Source organism: Leptodactylus fuscus, chromosome 4 (assembly GCF_031893055.1).
Source record: "Leptodactylus fuscus isolate aLepFus1 chromosome 4, aLepFus1.hap2, whole genome shotgun sequence".
In the NCBI taxonomy this organism is placed as follows: Eukaryota; Metazoa; Chordata; class Amphibia; order Anura; family Leptodactylidae; genus Leptodactylus; species Leptodactylus fuscus.
Window position 1 is genome coordinate 35,629,567 of NC_134268.1, and position 21,612 is coordinate 35,651,178.

Consider the following 21,612-nt stretch of genomic DNA (forward strand, 5'->3'; position numbering starts at 1 on the left):
CCACTCTATGTAGGCGAGCCAAATACCCTAAAGGACTTTAAAGAAAAGATGCAAGCAACTTTCAAAGTTTATCCCCTCACTGCTGAGCAGAAGGTTGCTATCTTAATGGGTCAGATGGGAGGAGCAGCCCTCCGTGAAGTTAAGTCCTGGGATGTTAAGGAGAAACAAACTGTTAAGCAAATTTTTGATAAACTGCGCGCCATATTTGAAACTAAGACTCTGTCAGAACTAAAAGCTCGGTTCTTTAGCCGCAAGCAGAACGCAGGTGAAAGTCTTAGAGACTATGCTCTGAGCTTGGATGAAGCTCTCCGCCAGGTTGCGCAACTAGATCCTCATGAGCTTCACAATTATGATTGCACGCTGAAGGAGCAATTCATTGAGGGTGCTACACCTGATGCAGTTAAAATGCAACTACGTATGCTTAACTCTCAAGACCCTGACCGACCCTTCAACCTATTTAAAGAGACAGCCATCCAAATCCTTAAAGTGGACACAATGCCAGAGGAGCAGCATAATGTGCCCTCAGCTTCTACAGCACCTCCGCCCTGTGTAATCCAACAACCCATTTCTCAGTGCGCACAGATCCAACCTTCTGACTCCAACCTTGAACTCCAAGGACAAATCGCTGAACTTTCAAAGAATCTAATTAAGCTTTGCAAAAAAGTGGATGACCTTCAGCTGACACCACCGAGGTCTCCCTCATCCCGGCACTGGCAGCGACCTTCACCACGTCAGTATTCACGCAGACCGTTATTCCGACCCGGTCGCAGGGTCACGGACCAGTTTGATTCATCCGGAAGGCCCATCTGTCGAAGTTGTCATTTACCAGGACATGTTGAACGAGAATGCCAGTCTTTAAACTAGGCCGTCCTGGGGCAGAGGACCTACCCCCAGGAGACAACCACCACCATGGTCCACTATCACCTGAATGGGGCCAACGTTTCATTGGAGACCGTCCTATCCTTTCCATCAATATGAACAACATCCCACTGACTGCTCTCTTGGATACGGGATCACAGACGACCACCATGCCCCTTGCCCAGTTTGAAAAATATTGGTCTCAAGATCAGCTACAACCATGCAATCCTCATGAGCAGGTGACTCTAATTGCCAGCAATGGACAAGAACTTAAACAGGTAGGATACTTCCTAGCCACCCTTAAGATTGGCAAAACCGAACTGAAGGATCAAGGGATTGTCATTGTGGACGTTGCCAAAGACAGAGACACTCCCTCCATCATCATTGGGACCAATGTCTTAGTTAATTGTTTTGATGAAGCCATTGCTGCCTTGTCTGACACTCTTCAAATAGCCGCTCCAAAAGAGAGACACATCTACCATAAGGCCATTAAGGTTTTGGTACAACAACAACAGGTACAACTTTCCCAAGGTGAGATCGGAAAAGCTAGGGTGACTGACGCTAGACCCATCATCTTACCACCTGGTCATGTGATGATGGTCTGGTGCCGGGCCAGGTTTGGTGTCAAAGGCAGGGATTACTCCGTGCTCATCGAGTCAATGCCTACGGATCGTACAGTTATTGCTGCCCGTAGTTTGGCTAAGGTGACCCATGGACGAGTCCCTGTACAATTGTTGAATTTTGGGGATTCTGAAGTTACACTACCACGGTATACAGTGGTTGCCAAATTATCCAGAGTTCAGGATGCTGATTGCCTCCAGAGAGTCCATTGTGGAGCTCAGACCACCAATTCACAACCCACATGTAACCCCACTGAGGAGCAAAAAGAATGGTGGCAAGAGATTCACCTTGGAACCCCTGAGACGCCTTCATCTCAGCTGGAAGGGGTATTGCGGGTAGTTCACGAATTCGAACACATTTTCAGCAAGTCCCCTATGGACTTTGGGCATGTCACTGCAGTAGAACACACAATTCAAATTGGTGATCATCCTCCCATCAAGGAAAGACATAGGCCCATTCCCCCAGTACAATACCAACAAGTAAAAGGCTTACTCCAAAACATGAAGGATTCCGGTGTTATAAGGGACAGCCGAAGCCCTTGGGCTGCTCCCTTAGTACTCGTCAAAAAGAAGGACGGTACTATTCGCCTTTGCGTGGATTACCGCAAATTGAATGATATCACTCACAAGGATGCATATCCGCTGCCCCGGATAGAGGAGTCCCTTGCAGCTCTTCAGTCTGCAGCCTACTTCTCTGTCCTGGACCTTACCAGTGGATACTGGCAGGTCCCTATGTCCCCAACTGATGCTGAAAAAACTGCCTTCACAACACCAATGGGTCTGTTTGAATTTGACCGGATGCCATTTGGGTTGTGCAATGCGCCTGCCACATTCCAACGGCTCATGGAGTTCTGTTTAGGTCATCTAAACTTTGAGTCTGTCCTGTTATATCTGGATGATATAATTGTTTACTCCAGAACATATGCAGAGCATTTGGATCACCTTGCGAGAGTGTTTGAGTCTTTGGATCGCTATGGTCTGAAACTCAAGCCTTCCAAATGCCATCTCCTAAAATCTGAAATCCAATACCTGGGACACATTGTGAGCGCTGATGGAGTGTCGCCAGATCCTCAGTACACTGAACGGATACGCGACTGGCCAACTCCTGAAACGGTAAAAGACATCCGTAGATTCCTTGGGTTCGCCGGTTATTACCGCCGATTTGTAAAAAACTTTGCCCGGATTGCTGCACCCTTACAGGCTGTACTGGTAGGTCAGTCTACCACCCGATCTGGTAAGAGTCCAACTATCCAATGGACCCCTGAAATGCAAAAAGCATTTGATGAGTTAAAAGCAGCCTTAGTCGGTCCAAATGTCCTTGCTTACCCTGATTACAGTAAACCGTTCATTCTGCAAACAGACGCAAGTAAAACTGGACTTGGTGCTGTCCTTTCCCAGAAACAAGAAGGTTTGATTAGACCCATTGCATTTGCCAGTCGTTCGCTTCGGGCGACTGAACGTAATGACTCTAACTATAGCTCCTTTAAGTTGGAGTTTCTGGCCTTGGTTTGGGCGGTTACTGAAAAATTCCATCATTATCTCACCGCCACTCCTTTTGTTGCATACACAGATAATAATCCTCTGACCCATCTTAGCACTGCCAAATTGGGAGCAATTGAGCAGCGTTGGGCTTCACGTCTTGCCAATTATCAGTTTACCTTAAAATTCCGGGCAGGGAGAGAGAATGTTAATGCTGACATTTTATCTCGGTTACCCCAAGAGTCAATTAATGACCTAGATGACCCTGACATATGGGAAGAAATTGAACTCCCTGACTTCTATGACAAGGTCACTCAACGTGTTAACCAAAATGTCCGGACCAAATATTGTAACCTTCAGACCACGCGGGTTGAGTCCCTCCATCATATGGATTGGGAACAAGTCCAAAAACAAGATCCAACATTGCAAAGATTAAAAGACCTTTTAAAAGATTCAAATTCAATAGGTCCAGATAACAATGCAAGCCCTGAACTTCAAAATCTTTGGCGAGAGCGCGGTCGTTTAACCTATCTGCAGGGAAAACTGGTCCGCCGTTATGTAAATCCTCGTACCCATGAGCGAGTGTTTCAGATTGTGATACCAAGACAAGACGCTCCTTTGATCTTGGATGCGTATCATAATCAGTCAGGACATTTCAATGCCCAAAAGACAGAACGAACCATTAAGGATCGTTTCTACTGGGTGGGAATGCGCCCTCAAATTGAACAGTGGTGCCGGGATTGTGCACAATGTGCTTTGCGGAGAGGATCTTACCAACGGGCCCCTCTACAGGGCATTGTCACAGTCAGACCACTAGAGTTGGTAGCGCTTGACCACGTCAAGTTGACTCCAAGTCGGTCAGGTTACACTTATGCATTAACAATGATTGATCATTTTTCAAAATTCATGGTTGTAGTCCCAGTAAAAGATCTCACTGGTAAAACAGCAGCTCGGGAATTCCAAAGACATTTTGGGCGACCCTACGGTTATCCTGAAAAGATCCTTACTGATCAAGGTCCTGCATTTGAGTCAGAGCTTTTTCAAGAGTTCTGCAACCTCTATGGGTGTCAAAAGATCCGCACTACAGCCTACCATCCCCAGGGTAATGGGCTTTGTGAAAAAGCCAATCAAATCATTATCAACATGCTGAGAACAGTTGCCCGTGAAAAACGATCTGAGTGGCCAGAGCTATTGCCAGAGATCACTGAGATCTATAATAACACCAGACAGGATTCCACAGGGTACACTCCTGCATACCTCCTTAGAGGACAGATAGGGCAGCTCCCCGCTGATCACCAAATGGGAGTGATTACAGAGGTTAGGTCCCCACCTTTACCAAATGACACTTGGGTAGCAGAAAGACTAAGGGTTAGTAGAGAACTTCAGGAACTTGTGTGTAAATCTCTGGACCAGGCTAGACACAAACAGGCTCTCCAGTATGACAAAGGAGCAAATGCTCAACCCTTGCAACCTGGAGATAAGGTCCTAAAAAGGCGACATGTTAGGCATCATAAGTTAGAGGATCGTTGGGAAGACAAAGCCTATGTTGTCCAAGAGGCACCACATGATAACTCTAAAGTGTGTAAAATTGTTCCAGAGGATGGAGAAGGTCCATCCCAGTTAGTGTCTCGAGATGATCTCAAAGTCTGTCCCTCCTCTTATACAAGTCCAAGAGTGACCCGTCGGTTACCGGCTACTCCACACGCTCTGTCACAACCAAGACGGACATTACCCTGTATACCCATTCCTGGCCAACATGGTATAGAATTAGGACTTGCTCTGGCTTCCCCTAACTTATACTTCTTTGTGAGACCTACGGTTACACCGTTGCAAAGAGAGACTCCCTCTGTGTCAAGGGAAACAAGTGACTCCATTTCCTTAGAGGACTTTGTGTCAGAGACTCCGGATACTCAGGTACTCCCTGTTGACAGAGAGGAGGCCTCAGAGCCTGAAACAATTTCTCAAAGGAGATCCCAAAGGGTAAACAAGGGTAAACCCTCAGTTCGCTACAGACCTTAAAGGAGCATGCCAAGATCAGCCATAGTAGACTGTGCATTTCAGCTGATCATCTGCCTTGGAAACTTATCTTCACTTCAACAAATAAGCCATATACCTGGTGCCATAGTGGCGACACCATGCTTGGACTGCCCAAAGTTCTACCTCTATGTTTATTATTTGTTCCTAACCCATTTAACGTTTATTCCATTTACTTTGGACTATGGAATATTTAAGCCATTGACTGTTTTCTGTGTTATTGGTAGCCCGAGGACGTGCTACATTCAAGAAGGGAGGGATGTAACCCCCTCACAGGAGTTACTAATGGTTATTTGGCCATAGAAGTGCCTTACATGTTATGATAGTTTGTATATGTTGTCATGTTTATTCTGTATTCATTTGTGTAATGTTGTTAAGCTGTTGTTCTCTGGTTTCACTTGTCCTAGTGAGCTGTGGTCTCCATAGCAACACACACTATAGTGGGTGGATCTGTAGCTGGAACAGGAAATAGTCATAGCAGAGACAGGAAGTAGTATTCTGTAAGAGCCAGGGAAGGAGAAGGGTGGCAGTAGCCATCTTGTGTGTCAGACACTGTGTTGTGAGGACTGCCACAGCAACAGCAGGACAGAGAAGCTGTGTGACAGCGCCCCCATCACTATCAGTAAGAGGACAGGAATTACATCAGGCTGAGCAAAGCTATAACCCTGGCAGCCTGCACCTACCTCTACAAGGTAACTGAACCCCTGCAGTAGACCAGAAGCTGGACCTGCAGACATCTTAGACTCTCTGCTAATACAGGGGAAGGTGTCATCCAGCTACAAGCCACTGTGCCACAGCTCACTGCTACAGGACAAGTGACCAGCAGATGCCTGTTACAATAAAGCAGTGAGCACTTCTACTGATCCTGGCCTGGACATTGCCTTCCCTGTAGCTAAGCCCTGGGCAAATGCTCTTTGTTGGAGTAGAGCACTGGCACCCACATCACCATCTCAGCCCAGGGACCAGCGGGTGTCTCAATACTCCAACTGGCGTCACAACTAACTGACTCTGCCTATTTCCCTGTGCACCTCTCCTGGGAGTTCTGGTGCCTATAAGGTCACCGTGACAGTCCAGCCTCCTGCACGGTTCTCCCGGGGTGGTCGCATTTGGCTATCTTGGGCAGTCCCATTGAACATTGGAAAGGTTTCTAGAATAAAGCCACCATGTTCATCTACTTCTGGACAACCCTGTTTTTGACCTTTGGCGAAGCACAAGTACAGGGTCTGTCACATAAGAGAATATTATTCCTATAGGACAGCAAAATGTTACAGAGATTTTACATTGGACCAAATAGTTTTAAGACAGAAGTCTAGCCTAAGATTCACATGTACGTCACTTCAATCTATTTGGTGGGTACTGTTAGTAATAAAGTATTACAATAGTAGTTTTAGTGCTGTATTCAAGTGGTTGAAGTCATGGAAGGTGTCTATGCCGAAAAGCAAAACATCTGGAAGGTGAAAATGTACAACAAGTGAAACAATCATCACTTTAGAGACAAATAACAGATTTGGATTGTAACTTCGGGTTATGAAAAGTCCTATGACCTAAGTGATGAATATTTAGGTTCTAAGCTCAGGACGCTCAGATGGAACATCTGAAGTCTTGGAAGACGTCTGCTCATGACGTTATGAACCGCTCGTTCTTTTCACATATAACAAGGGCTTATCATATTAAGAACCCTGGAGGACACGGAAGGACTGAAATTTCAAGAATTGTAGCTATACTATAGTTATCCATACACAAATGGGATTACATAGCAGAGCAAAACAGAGAAGAAATATAGTAAACGTCACAGACACTGGGGAAGATTTACTAAGACTGGCTCTGGCTTCTTCATAAATCAGGTGCGCGACTGCGCGCCAAAACGGACATCGATCTAAGCCTGTTAGAAATTGGCGTAGATCTCCAATATAACTCACAACAGAAAAACTGGCGTGACTTGTAATAACTAAGTCAGGCCGAGGCGTCTCCGCCACGCTCACATTACCACAACGTGGCAAGCGAGGTTCAGAATGATGGTTGTGGGGCAAAAAAGGGCCCTGTGCCAAATGTGTACCACAAGATCACTCCTCTGTGCCAGAAAATTAGTGCAGAGGGATTCCTAAATTTTCCCATTGGGTCCTGTACATGGCAAACATTGTACATACTACATTGTGAAAGTAGCGCTAGAATATGTCGGCACTGCAGCACAAAACAATTTTCTTACAAATACCACTAAATAAAAGGGGCATCATGGTGGCTCAGTGGTTAGCACTGCAGCCTTGCAGCGCTGAAGTCCTGGGTTCGAATCCCACCAGGAACAACATCTGTAAAGAGTTTGTATATTCTCCCCGTGTTTGTGTGGATTTCCTCCCATTCTACAAAGACACACTGATAGGGGAAAAAAAATGTACATTGTGATCCCTATATGGGGCTCACAATCTAAATAAAAAAAAAAAAAAAAAAAAACCACACAAAATAAATAATGGAGTCTTTTAAGCCCCTATACAGACCACGAATAGAAAACTGACTCTCAACTAGTTACATAAGTATGGGTACATCTGACATTACTTGGTATCTGTGGAAATTGTGTTTGAATGATGGTGTGACACTCAAATAGGTCATATATGTCAATGAACTTCGTAGTACGCATACAATACCCATATCACATCTTGTAAGGGGTTTCTGTCAGGGCTAGAATGTCTCTAAAACTAATAACAGAGCCATGTAGGAACCTATAATAGAAACAGAAGCATACTGATAATGTATTGCACAGATTATAATCGTTCTATGAATATGTAAGTGCAGCAGGGGCGGGGTCTGATTTGGCAGTGGTTGGAAGTGCTCCAGTTCATTTCTGAAACCCCAATGAAGCCACGTTAGCTATAACTGATATTTTCTATGTCACAGCTGTCTGTAGGTAAATCTGGCCCTGCACCCGATGTACTTGCAGGATGATTCGCATATTATTAAAAAGATGATTATCTCTCTATTGTTTCAGCAATTTTTAGCTTACAAGATATGTCTTTATCAAAGACTCCTAAACCGAACTATCACTGGTTCGGGAGTTATTTTGGACCTGAAAGACCACCTTTAAAAAGTAGTCTAAATCCTATACAGGACGAAAGCTCTTTCAAATATTACTACTGTAAAATTATTTTAAAGGGGATGTCCAGAGAGTATGGAATTTATCTTACGTCCAACAAAGCTTTTATGACACTAGACCCGGGAGTTCCAGGTTGGTTCTGACCCTGGGTCACGTGTTTGGAGACAATACCCCGTCCCTGGTGCACTCCGCCTCCTCCCACCTCTCCCATTTTGAAGCCTCTGTAATGGGGTCTGGCTTTACTATAATCTGTCAGCCCCAACAGTACAGGTGAAAACAGGAGAGATGGAAGGAGGCAAAGTGACCCTGAGACGGGGTGCTGGCTCTGATCATGTAACCCAGGATCAGAACCAGCCTGGACCCCTTAGGTGTAGTTTCATAAAAGCTCTGTTGACAGCAAGTCCACATGACGTGGGGTCACAACCAGCCCATAATCGCAAAGTCCAGCTTTAGAAAACTGTCGAAAGAAGTAATATAAATCAAACTCCCCAGACATTCTCTTATGAGTGTCCCCCACTATGTCTTCTCTAGTCTAGAGGTTCCTATTAGAGATGAGCGAACACTATTCGAAACAGCCGTTTCGAATAGCACGCTCCCATAGAAATGAATGGACGCAGCCGGCATGCGGGGGGTTAAGCGGCCGGCCACCGGCAAAGTCTGCATGTCGGCCGCTTCCATACATTTCTATGGGAGCGTGCTATTCGAAACGGTTGTTTCGAATAGTGTTCGCTCATCTCTACGTCCTGTGATCCATATGGCTACATATTCCTGAATGCTACTTACAGCAGCACAGGAGCGATGGCCGCCCCATCATCCTGTACAGAAAAGAGATTTTAAAAAGTCTTCAATCAGACAATTTTGGGACCCCTTCTTGTCTCGTACAACACACAGTATATCACTGAAGAGAATATGAGGTGAAAGAACGAATACCTTCCTATAGCCCTTAATGAAACCAAATCTAATGCGTCTCCAACACTCGGGCTTAGCTTTCAATCACCGTACGTATATTTCCCTTCAAGCTGCAGAGGCGAATGAGAAAAACTCAACGGTATTCTTTGAAGTCCCACTAAAGCCATTAAAGTGTTACCCTTCGGCCAATAACTCACGGATCTCATCAGTCCGGCCTTTGAACTTCAATGTTGCTGCCACGGCCTCGGTGTAACGTCGTGTTGCTGGCACTTGCCGCCCCAATAAAAAAGACGGTATTGTGAATTTTTTCCTCCTCTCACGATACATGATACAGGAAGTGAAAAGATTGTCATGTCGAAGAATGTGAATTGTTTATACCCAGAAAAGTATTTCATTTTAACAACATCTGTTGAAGTTCAGTCGGAAGCACTTTAGAGCACGAAAGCTGCCACATCTGAGGAGCAGACTGGCTTTTACCACGAACGACTGGATTACACAGCTGACTTTTCTCTGTGACTTTTCTCACTTGGTACCACTTACGTGCGTGCTTTTATGTCTGGCGATGGTGCCAATTCCATTCAATGTCATGTATTATTTCATTGAGATCTTGATGGCTTCTATTTGCCAGCCTCTCTGCCCTTGTGATCAACATGGTTTAAATCAAGAGGTGACAAAAACCAGAGCCCCGTATTTCACAGAAAATCAGTAAACTGTGATTTTTTTTTTTTCCCTTTAGAACTTAAGATTTTTTTTTTCCAGCTTTGATCCAAAGTAGCATCAACAGTCCAGGGCTTCAGATGCTTATATTCAAAGCGAAAAAATAAATAGGCACATTTTACTTTTTTTTTTTATTCAATAAAGCTAAAAAGGCCCTAATGGTAACAAGGTGCTCCTGTCAGATCCATTGTTTGAAGTATGAACCTATAGGAAGCAGCGGCAACGCGTGGACGGACGTGAGACGATTCTGACAAAGAACCATTTACACCTGATGATTGTTGTGTCGCGGCACTCGACATCTGCTGACTGCAATAATACAGATCATACAGATGATATAACTATTATTAGCAGGGTCAGACCAGTCACCGCCAGAACGCACATGGAAATTTGTTAGTGGCCTCAAACTTTTTTTGGTTTTATTATTGCAAAGAGTAACAAGGTGGTTCTTTTGTATCTAGGCTGTATGATGTATTTCAGCTGAAAATATGAGATAAAAGGGTTTATCTAGGCCAAATAATTGGCAACCTACCCTTAGGATTGGTCCTCAAAGTTCGACAGGACTCTGACACCCCAGCAAAGGCTGCAGAGACGACGTCCATTTGTAGAGCGAATGTGCTTGGTTTCGCAGCTCAGTCCATTCAGTATAATGGGACTGAACTGCAATCAGGCTATGTGACCAATGAACATGATGTTATATGGTTTGTTATGTGAAAGTGGTTCTCAGGTTGCTGATGTGCGGGGGTCCCGTATGTTGGAGCCCTACTCCCTCTTATGTAGAAATTGGTTTTAGGACTTAGGAACTGATTAAATATATAGTAAAATTAAATAACGTACATTTCAACCATTAGGCTGTAAGAAGTAGCCATCGCCCAGGCTGCTTGAGTAGTCTGGTTTACAGTCCTGTATTAGAGCAGAAAAGCTGCATAGAATTTTGTTTCTCTGGTTCAAGCATTTCCATGTGGGTGCAGGTTGGACTGGCCAACAGGGGAGAAATTGTGGGCCCATTCACTCTTGGGGGCTAGTGGGCACACAAGTCCTCCAACTACTGCAAGAGTATACCCAATCCACTATACACAGAGGCTATACAATGTGCCATCTTGGATTTCTTCTTACATGAGCAGGCACAGTACACCTGCTCTTGTAAGAGGCTTCAACTACAATCAAGAAGGGGGTAGGGATGCAGGTCTAGGCTGATGTTCGCAGGGGTGCTTTTAGCAGATTGGGAACTCCCCCTGTGCTCCGTAAACACTCATTTGCAACAGAAAACGGCTTTTTGTGAAAACACTGGCAACATAATTAAAAATAAAGGTATGTCGACAATGGCCTTTCTAAAGGCTACATGAAGATAGGTTTAATTAAAATTAAAAAATCCCAATGATTTAATCATGATTGCCATGATTAAGGGGCTAACGCCCTGAAACGCGTAGGCAACCGCTACACCATGTAGGTACTATACTAGGTCATGAATACCAGAAACAGACATCATCTGCTTTACTGATCCATGAACTATATCCACCTTGCTGTAGGTTTGATGACTTAAAGGAAGTTTATTACAGTTGAGCCATTGCACCTAATGAAGGGCGTTCTTTAAGCCCAAAACGCGTACTGCTGTATATTCTACTAATAAAATCCACGATTATTATATGGTCTGGTGGGAGCGCAGTTCCTTCAACTACATCAACAGCATTGTCCATGTACTGGTCCTTTGAGTATTAAGCTCAGATATTAGAGACTGTGTATTTGGATATGTTACTGTTCCTTATACTTGCACCACCATACAGAGTGGCCCGGCTTCCCACAATGCCAGTGCTTCTAGAAGTTAGGCTGAATATACACACCAACATTTGCAATTTACTTGTAGGTAGTGATCAGTTACAGCATGGAGAAGCTAATTCCTATTACACTCATTGGGGTTTTGCACTGAAATGCAGCAGTTCATTTAGCAGTGCTTTTTGTAATGTTGGCCCTTTCAGGGATTTTCATGAGTATATGACAATCAAAACTATATGTACAATCTGCAAAAAGACATTTACAATATGAAATCCACAAGATATTCTTAGGAAGTGTGCTTAAACTTTACTTACTGATAAATATCCTTTCTCAAAACACTTCGGCTAAGAGGGTTGTCTGCTTGTGGAGCCATGGACACGGAGGCCATCTTTAACACCAGGGTATCTTCACTAATATTCTGGTTTGCTGATGGAAAAAAATACAATGTAAAAGACTTAAGATTTAACCTAACTTAAAGCACACATAAGCTCCACATAACAACCCAAACGATAAATGTACCTCCATTTATAAATAACACAGGTGAATATAGGAAACTTTGTAATATATTTCATTAAAGAAATATGTTTCCTTCTCCATTTATCAGGCTGCTCTCTATCTCCTTATCTTCACTCAGTCTGTTTATTTACATAGAATCTGTCTCCATATCAATTTCTCACACAGATGTCTATGGAGAGGGGGGGGTGGGGTGTTAATTGTTTTCATTGCCTCTGTGCAGTGGTAGATTCTTGTAAAATAGCAGAATATCTGTCTCTCTCACTCACAGTGTAGCAGTATATATGTCCCAGTAGCCCCCATCAGACTTCTATGTAAAAAGTAACCTGAGAAATGGAGAAGGAAACATATGTCTTCAATAAAATTTAGATATGACAAAGTTTCTTAAAGTCATCTGTACTATTCATTCATAATTGGAGATATGCTTTAAGGAAGTTTCCTAATTCTTGCCATACAACTGTCATGAATAGTATGGCATAGTCAGATCAGAAATAGATACATATATAAGAGGAAGATGAAACCCCACGGACTGTTATACCCCAAACAACCTACCCCACCTCCCCATATAGCGGCCACCAACTAAGAGGAAGATGAAACCCCACGGACTGTTATACCCCAAACCACCCACCCCACCTCCCCATATAGCGGCCACCAACTAAGAGGAAGATGAAACACCACGGACTGTTATACCCCAAATCAACCACCCCATCCCCCCATCCCCACCACTCCCCCCCCCCCCGACTCCAACTCCTCCCCCCCCCCCACACACACACTTTATTAGCTTTGGCAATGCCAAATATCTATTCGGACGTGCCAATTAAGCCTGTTTGATTTGATTATTGAGAGTCTATTGAGGGAACAACGACAATCATGATAGGGGTCCCTCAGAAACAGCTACTTAAGGTGCGCCATCAGTCCCACAAAAGGGAATTGAAAGATGGTCAGATGTCAACACTTCATTCACACAGGGGCTCCCCATTATTTTGGATAAAAGGCTCTCAGCGATTGTATATTTGTCACCTGTCATTTCCACCACTCTTGGCTCGATTCTCCACCCCTTGGTTTGCCATCAATACAGATCCTTGGAGAGGGAAGTCCTTAAAGGTTTTCTATATCCATTATAAATGTATTTGAGGCCATCTCGCTCTCCAAGGATCCCATTGATGCTGCCCCTACAGTAAATAAACAGGAACTCAAAGCCATCACTAAGAATTGATACAGCGTATAGACATACCTCCTATATGCTGCTGCTTTTCTTCAGCTTTAGGAACAAAGACTCTGATGACGCTGGTATTGATGTAAATAAGAGGCAGATTGCGTGAGGTCAATGTGTGTGATCTCATGGGTTGTCCAGGAGATTTGTGTTTTTCCTTTTTGCTTTGCGGTCTCCTGACCTCAAAAATAGTTGAAATTGCGTGAAGCAAAGGGAAGAAGAGGACAACGTCAAAAGCTTGTGCTGATATTAAGATCTCATGAAGGAAGTGAGGAGAACTGTCTGAGGAACCTTCAGAGAGCTTTTGAAAGCTCCGAGAACTCCTTTCACTTCTAGTGGTCAACTTGTGGCGGACATTCCGGGTCACGGCTTTGGTGTAAGTAAGGGACAGGAATCCATGCTGCTGGTGTGAGCTCTCTAAAAGCTTTGCTGTGGTCTGTATTAAAAAGGACATAACAGCTGAACAGTTAGTAACATATACAGAAAAATGGCCGCAGTTACATAACACAAAGGGCTCATGCACATGGGTATATATTTGGGATCCATATTGTTTACTCCAGAGGTGGAGTCCAAGATGGCACAAACACAATACAGAGTGAAATACAACTTTGTATTGTGGACCAAAAAGTTTATAGTCACCTTAACTGGCCATGGACATTAGATGATAGTCGCCCAAAGGTGCCATTTCAGCAGGACTCCCTAACATCTAATGTGCATAGCGGTGTCCCTACTCTGCCCCAAAGGCAGATGTCGAGGAAGACAAAGTTGGCTTGGTTACTTGGGCTTTGTTCTTGTTTGAGATAAGCGTCTACTGGAGTTGTCAGACACTGACTCCCCTCTTCCTACTGAGAACACATGCATGCTGGGCATTCTGCGGACAGCTATCTAATGTGGATGCCTAGCCTTAGAATAGCTCTAATTTAGCGGAAAGTACTGTACAATAAACTAAACTATAGCTCAGGGGTCCTCAAACTTTTTAAACAGTGGGCCGGAGGCAGAGCAGGTTGCACAGACATCGGGAGCGGTGCCCTCCAATAGGTAAAGTGAAGTGCGCTCCATGGCCTGGCCCGAGCTCCCCAGGAGCTTCATTATAAATGCACGCCTGCCGGCGTTGTCGGCTGGGCCAGACAGAAGTGCTTGGCGGGCCACAGTTTGAGGACCCCTGCTATAGATTTAAGGATTGATTCCCTTTGGCTTGAGATGTGGGCACAGTGGAATCTCTTTCCTGTGTTCTGCCCTGAGAAACCCATATGTAATTGGCAATTTCAATTCTTTTACTCGTAAATAATTCTCCATGTGACTATATAGGTGTTCACATTATTGCTTAAGGTTGCATACCCAACAATACCTTTCATCATTTGTTAAGTGTTTTACACACTTTAAGAGTGTACAAAAGGATTTGTTGGGAAAATGCTCTGTTTCTTATCAATATGAAATGAAAATCTAGGTGTGCAGATCCCAATGTGCTATTTCTAAAATCTTTAATGCAGGGACATAGCGATAAGGGCTGCTGACTTAGCTCTCGCAGTATGCCCTGGTGCATGTGTTCTTACTAGCAGATTTGTGCTTTGGGGGACCTTTCTGGCACTAAATACATTTTAAAGGGAGTCTGTATCCAGAACCCAGCATGTCAGATAGATAGGTTAGGGTCACCTCAATTAAAGAGTGTTCTCCCCTTGTGAATCGCTGCCTCCATTGCAGAAATATTGCTGGTTTTGTCAATATGTAAATTAGCTCTTACCTTTCATTGCTCCAAGAAGCTAATTTGCATATTGACAAAATCAGCAATATCTCGGCAACAGAGGTAACGAAACACAAGAGGAAACATTGTTTAATTCAGGTGACCTTAACCTATCTATCTGCAGAGCTGGGTTGAAATGCTGGGATCAGGTGATAAACTGCCTTTATATTTTTGCAAAATTGAAATCCTCCAAATATATTACATACTACATATAATTGTTAATTAAAACAAAAAAAATGTAATTAAAACATCATGAACACTAAACACAAAAATAATATGGCAAAATCAACATTTATTTGCATTAAACAGAAATGATAATCTGAAAATTTCAAGGGAATCTGCCACATTGTAAAGGCCGCCCTATCTGCCAGTACCATGTTATAGAGATGAAGCTGCTGATCAGATGGATATATAGTTTTGTTGGAAAAGATTTAGCATAAGTCCAATGACAGTGAACAATCACTGAGTAGGACCACCCACTGGACTCCTAAGCACATACAAAACAGAAATTGAGATGAATGAACTACAAGATACAATGAATCTTTTTCCTTAAAATTACAGTACTGTGTAAAAGTTACTAGTTTACTTTTGTTAATTAACCAAATTAAGTCAAAGGTCACGCCAAACATTGATGGAATTTACATTTCTCTTTTCTTCATTGACTTACAACTAAGAGAGCAGTCAGAGAAAGCCTGGTTCCCTGAACGTTATACATTCTAGCCCAGGGGAGGTGACAAAGTAATAAATAGTTATACTCACCTCTCCTGGGCTCAGCGCCCTCTCCGTCGCTCTTCCATCTCATGACTGAGGCCTGTGATTAGGCTCCAGCGGTCACATGGGGCACGGCAGTGTAATGGCGTCAGTGCGCCCCCACGTGACTGCTGAGGACCAATCACAGGCCTCAGCAGGGACATCAGGAAGATGGCCAAAGATGCTGAAGACAGCTGGAATCAGGATGCCCAGGAAAGGTGAGGCAAGGTGACTATTAGTGTTTGTTATTTTTACTCACCTTCCCTGAGGAGACCACAGAATATAATAATAGCACCAGAGCGAGGGGGGCTGTTGAGAGCATATAATACTGTGGGCGGGGCCACTGGTGGGCAAGTAATACTGTGAGGGGGCCACTGGTGGAAATGTAATACTGTGAGGGGGCCACTGGTGGGCATGTAATACTGTGAGGGAGCCACTGGTGGAAATGTAATACTGTGAGGGGGCCACTGGTGGGCATGTAATACTGTGAGGGGGCCACTGGTGGAAATGTAATACTGTGTTTGGGGGCCACCGCTGGGCGGGGCCCATTGGTGCAGGGGAGCTCGGATGAAAGTTTGCCTTTCACTGGGCCCACAAGACACTTGTTACGCCACTGCCTGGCGAACTCGAATGACAGAGAGCCCAGTGCAGATGTGAACCCAGTCTGACTTTGCAGTATTTTGTCTACACCTGCCTAAATTCTTTGCGCAGTACTTTACATATCAATCCAATCAGCTCTTCTGAATCTAGAACATGCAGCCTACAGATCAGACACCATGTGCAATGTGACAGGTTTCCTCTTAGAATCTTATGAGGTGTGTGTTACTAAAGACTAGAGAGGTGCTGCAGAATATGGAGGATACCAGTTAGTAAACCACCTATATTCACATACAGAAATAGCTGCAGTGTTAAAAACAATAAAACAGCATCAATTCCAAAAAAGCAGATTCTAAAAGTAGATTTATCATTGGATAAGAGGAGGCATTCTAGCTGTAAAGCGATGTTGAGCAGCTGGTGGGCGAATCTAGGAAAGGCATTCATTTATATAGACACATTGATTGCAACCCATCACATGGGAAGCTGAATACACCAATGAGGATATGATCACTGCTCGACCAAGTCATACAATAAGAAATATAATAAATTCATCTATTATATAACATTATTTCATTTCATACTTTCAGGAACAGCTTTAGACCCCAACTATAATGTGACAATTTAATACCAATGCCTGGAGGAAAGCAGGGGCGCCTATTGGCTCTCTACAGCCCCATGGCCTAGGGTGCGACTCCCATAATACCCTTATAGCTATAACACCAATGAGTTTATTTCACATTCAATCCATAAACTATAGATCATATCTGGTTGTGTATTCAGCTAAAGAATTTCCATCAACATCAACTGATCATGAAATGACAGAATAGAGAAATAATAAAAATCCGCTAGAAACCAGAGTTGATGGAATTTCCTTAAATAAAAGAAAAAAAATTCCAAAAATGATTTCTTACAGAAGGGAAGAAGCCAGAAAAGTTACTGAAAGGGTCCTGCTTGCTGACGGGTCGAACCAATGTGGTGCGTCTGTTCAGCTTGTCGGTACATGAAAGGAAGACCCCGCCATACTGCCCCAGACACCAACAGTTCTCAACGAGGCTTAAAGAATTGAAAAGGAGATAGAAAGAGAATAGAGAAAAAAAAAATGCAAATCTATAAAGCCAAGGTTTTACCAATATGATGTTGACACCTGCTGGGCTGCAATGATCAGTAATACACCCTTATACACAATGGAGAAAGTCTAGTGTATATAATGTTTAAAAAAATAATGTTCTCCTGTGTATAAGAGACATAAATCTCACTTATGAAGGACCATTCACATCAGGTTTTTAGCTTCTGTTTAATTAATGCAAAAAATGAATGACAATGGATGACTGTTTATCTAATAAATGGATGCCAACAACGATCAGCCATTTACCACGCTGATCAGAATAAAGTTGTATAACATTATGTCTGACATTTGCGTTAGTTTTTCTGTATCTGGTAAACAGAAGCTAAAAAGTCATGTCCCCCTACCCTGCTGATCAGGACATAAAGGATAATGTCACTCAATACTGAAAAATCAAATGCAAAAGATCAATGCTGCCTTAGATAATACTTATTTATATACATGGGGGACTATGAAAGTTGTGCCCATTCACATTAAATGGTTTGTCTATTGTGGACATACTTATAGGCTTTGCCTAGTCTTGTGTCTTAAAGTGTACCTTCAGTGAAAGAGATATATACGAGTATAGTATAATATATATATATATATATATATATATATATATATATATATATATATATATATATACATACAGTCCTATGAAAAAGTTTGGGCACCCCTATTAATCTTAATCATTTTTAGTTCTAAATATTTTGGTGTTTGCAACAGCCATTTCAGTTTGATATATCTAATAACTGATGGACACAGTAATATTTCAGGATTGAAATGAGGTTTATTGTACTAACAGAAAATGTGCAATATGCATTAAACCAAAATTTGACCGGTGCAAAAGTATGGGCACCTCAACAGAAAAGTGACATTAATATTTAGTAGATCCTCCTTTGGCAAAGATAACAGCCTCTAGTCGCTTCCTGTAGCTTTTAATCAGTTCCTGGATCCTGGATGAAGGTATTTTGGACCATTCCTCTTTACAAAACAATTCAAGTTCAGTTAAGTTTGATGGTCGCCGAGCATGGACAGCCCGCTTCAAATCATCCCACAGATGTTCAATGATATTCAGGTCTGGGGACTGGGATGGCCATTCCAGAACATTGTAATTGTTCCTCTGCATGAATGCCTGAGGATTTGGAGCGGTGTTTTGGATCATTGTCTTGCTGAAATATCCATCCCCGGCGTAACTTCAACTTTGTCACTGATTCTTGAACATTATTCTCAAGAATCTGCTGATACTGAGTGGAATCCATGCGACCCTCAACTTTAACAAGATTCCCGGTGCCGGCATTGGCCACACAGCCCCAAAGCATGATGGAACCTCCACCAAATTTTACAGTGGGTATCAAGTGTTTTTCTTGGAATGCTGTTTTTTTTTTTGGACGCCATGCATAACGCCTTTTTGTATGACCAAACAACTCAATCTTTGTTTCATCAGTCCACAGGACCTTCTTCCAAAATGAAGCTGGCTTGTCCAAATGTGCTTTTGCATACCTCAGGCGACTCTGTTTGTGGCGTGCTTGCAGAAACGGCTTCTTTCTCATCACTCTCCCTGACAGCTTTTCCTTATGCAAAGTGAGCTGTATTGTTGACCGATGCACAGTGACACCATCTGCAGCAAGATGATGCTGCAGCTCTTTGGAGGTGGTCTGTGGATTGTCCTTGACTGTTCTCACCATTCTTCTTCTCTGCCTTTCTGATATTTTTCTTGGCCTGCCACTTCTGGGCTTAACAAGAACTGTCCCTGTGGTCTTCCATTTCCTTACTATGGTCCTCACAGTGGAAACTGACAGGTTAAATCTCTGAGACAACTTTTTGTATCCTTCCCCTGAACAACTATGTTGAACAATCTTTGTTTTCAGATCATTTGAGAGCGGGCTGTCCATGCTCGGCGACCATTAAACTTAACTGAACTTGAATTGTTTTGTAAAGAGGAATGGTCCAAAATACCTTCATCCAGGATCCAGGAACTGATTAAAAGCTACAGGAAGCGACTAGAGGCTGTTATCTTTGCAAAAGGAGGATCTACTAAATATTAATGTCACTTTTCTGCTGAGGTGCCCATACTTTTGCACCGGGCAAATTTTGGTTTAATGCATATTGCACATTTTCTGTTAGTACAATAAACCTCATTTCAATCCTGAAATATTACTGTGTCCATCAGTTATTAGATATATCAAACTGAAATGGCTGTTGCAAACACCAAAATATTTAGAACTAAAAATGATTAAGATTAATAGGGGTGCCCAAACTTTTTCATAGGACTGTATATATATATACTCGTATAGTAACCTTTCTTTGTAAAGCTTAGCTGGTTGTGCTGCAGACCTCTATTTCCTCCTAATTCCCTGATAGGAATTTAAAATTATTGTCTGCCATAATATCCCCAACATGGATTCCTTGGTGTCCTCTTCTATTAATGCCAACGGTCTCAACACCTCGGAGAAGTGATGTTCTCTTCTCCGTCTGCTCTGGAGTAACAGAACTCATCCAGGTCCCTCTCCTTTATACACCGGCGTTCTTCCTGTTCCACCTTTCGGACTATTCTCTCTACGCCTATCATAGTTCCTCCTTACGACACGTGATGCACACCGCCAGAGCCTGTTTCCTGGCACTCTGGAAATTGCCTAATCTGCCATCCATTTTCCACTGGTTCTGTAAGGTGGAGGATATTCAGGGCAAGGAGGATCTCACCGCGTCTGTTTGAGATGCATGCCTCTTTCATGGATGCCTGGACTCCTTGGATTCTCTTCCATGGCACTCAGACATACAGAGAACTAGGGAGGCTTGTTGTACTTCACACATTGATCTGGCCTGATGAAGGTCATTGGACTGAAACGTCCCTGCTCAACATTGGATCAATTTTTCATGTATACCTAAATACCATTTTTTCCATGGCGCATCAACCTATGTTATTTTCACATGTATTTGTTTATTCATCACTGAATCAAGAATGTGCAGCAAATAATTTCTTTTTTGGATACAGAGAACTAGTGAGTTAAATGCTGGTCCTCAGGCCATGGGCCCGTGGATGGGGCCAGGGCTGCCTGCTTGCTTTCACATTGCTTCATTCCACTTTCCTTTTCCTTCTCTTCCCCTGCCGCTGTACAGTGTGAGCGGGGAGGAACCTCCTCCTCTCCTGATAATACTCGTCTATGAGCAGAGGGAGGGACGTTCCTCCCCGCTCACACTGTACAGCGCGATAGGCGCTGCTGTGGAGAAGGACGTACCTGACTGACTGTCAGCAATGCCCTTCTGACTGTAAAGAGCTATGGTACCGGGACCGAAAGCTCTTTACCCGGGGCACAGATCAGGAAAGCCGACAGTACGCTGAATTCAGCTCACTGTCAGCTTTCCAGCAGTATATAGAACTGCCTGTGCCCCAAACCATGAAAGGTCCTCTTTAAGGTACAGGTCAACGAAGGATTACTTGGCTTACATATGTCAAAAAAGACTGCTTGGACACACCATAGTGAGTATTTTTGGTCTTCAGGCAACATTGTATTTTCAGCAGAATGACATTCTCCATTATATAATGATGAACTTGTAATATATAAATCTCTTGTATAGATTTCTTTTTGACCAATAAAATGACCCTTCGAACATGTGTTGAAAGGTACTCAAAGTTCAGCAATCCAGCAAGTATAGACCACCGCTGCTCAACCAGAGATTATAAGCAAAAAAGAGGGAGGCTGCCGATTTTCAATAGTTGTCAACTTATCTAGAAGCTTTATTAGGCTTGTGGCGTATGATTCCAAGAATAAACTAAAGGTCTATAATGTTTTTCACTGGCCTGTCTACCTTTAGATCACCTTTAAAGGCTGGCTTGGAGGCACAATCTCAACAACATTGTTACTCTCTGTCGAATATCGTACAAAATGGCAGCCATTATCTACTTAAAGAGGACCTTTCACCACCTTCACCTCCCAATATCATTCAATAGGTACTGCTCCACTGATTCTAGTTCAATTGGAATTTTTTCTCTAGCCCCCACTATTCCCGAGCCACCATTGCTTTTTATTTCTAGCATTGATTGCTAGCAAATGGTGGGTGCTAGAGAAAAAAAAAAAAAAAAAAAGCTTTTTTTCGGAAGCAGTGCCCATTGAAGGATGCAAAGAGTTGAAGTTGGTGAAAGGTCCTCTTAAAGGATAGTAAAACACTTTGTAAGTCCAAGCCAATAACAGAAAAGAATCGAAAGGAGGACAACCACTG

The 21,612-nt window shown here is 43.2% G+C and overlaps 1 protein-coding gene across 1 annotated transcript in view; it reads right to left on the bottom strand.

Moving 5' to 3' along the window:
* VPS13B (vacuolar protein sorting 13 homolog B) overlaps nt 1-21,612 on the bottom strand; it is a 705,368-nt gene that overhangs the window by 259,696 nt on the left and 424,060 nt on the right. Inside the window, exons 28-30 of the mRNA XM_075270303.1 lie at nt 17,198-17,339; nt 13,220-13,634; nt 11,787-11,898 (exon numbers count right to left, since the gene is read on the bottom strand). Of these exons, the coding sequence (XP_075126404.1) occupies nt 11,787-11,898; nt 13,220-13,634; nt 17,198-17,339 (669 nt within the window). The remainder of the gene's footprint in view (nt 1-11,786; nt 11,899-13,219; nt 13,635-17,197; nt 17,340-21,612) is intronic.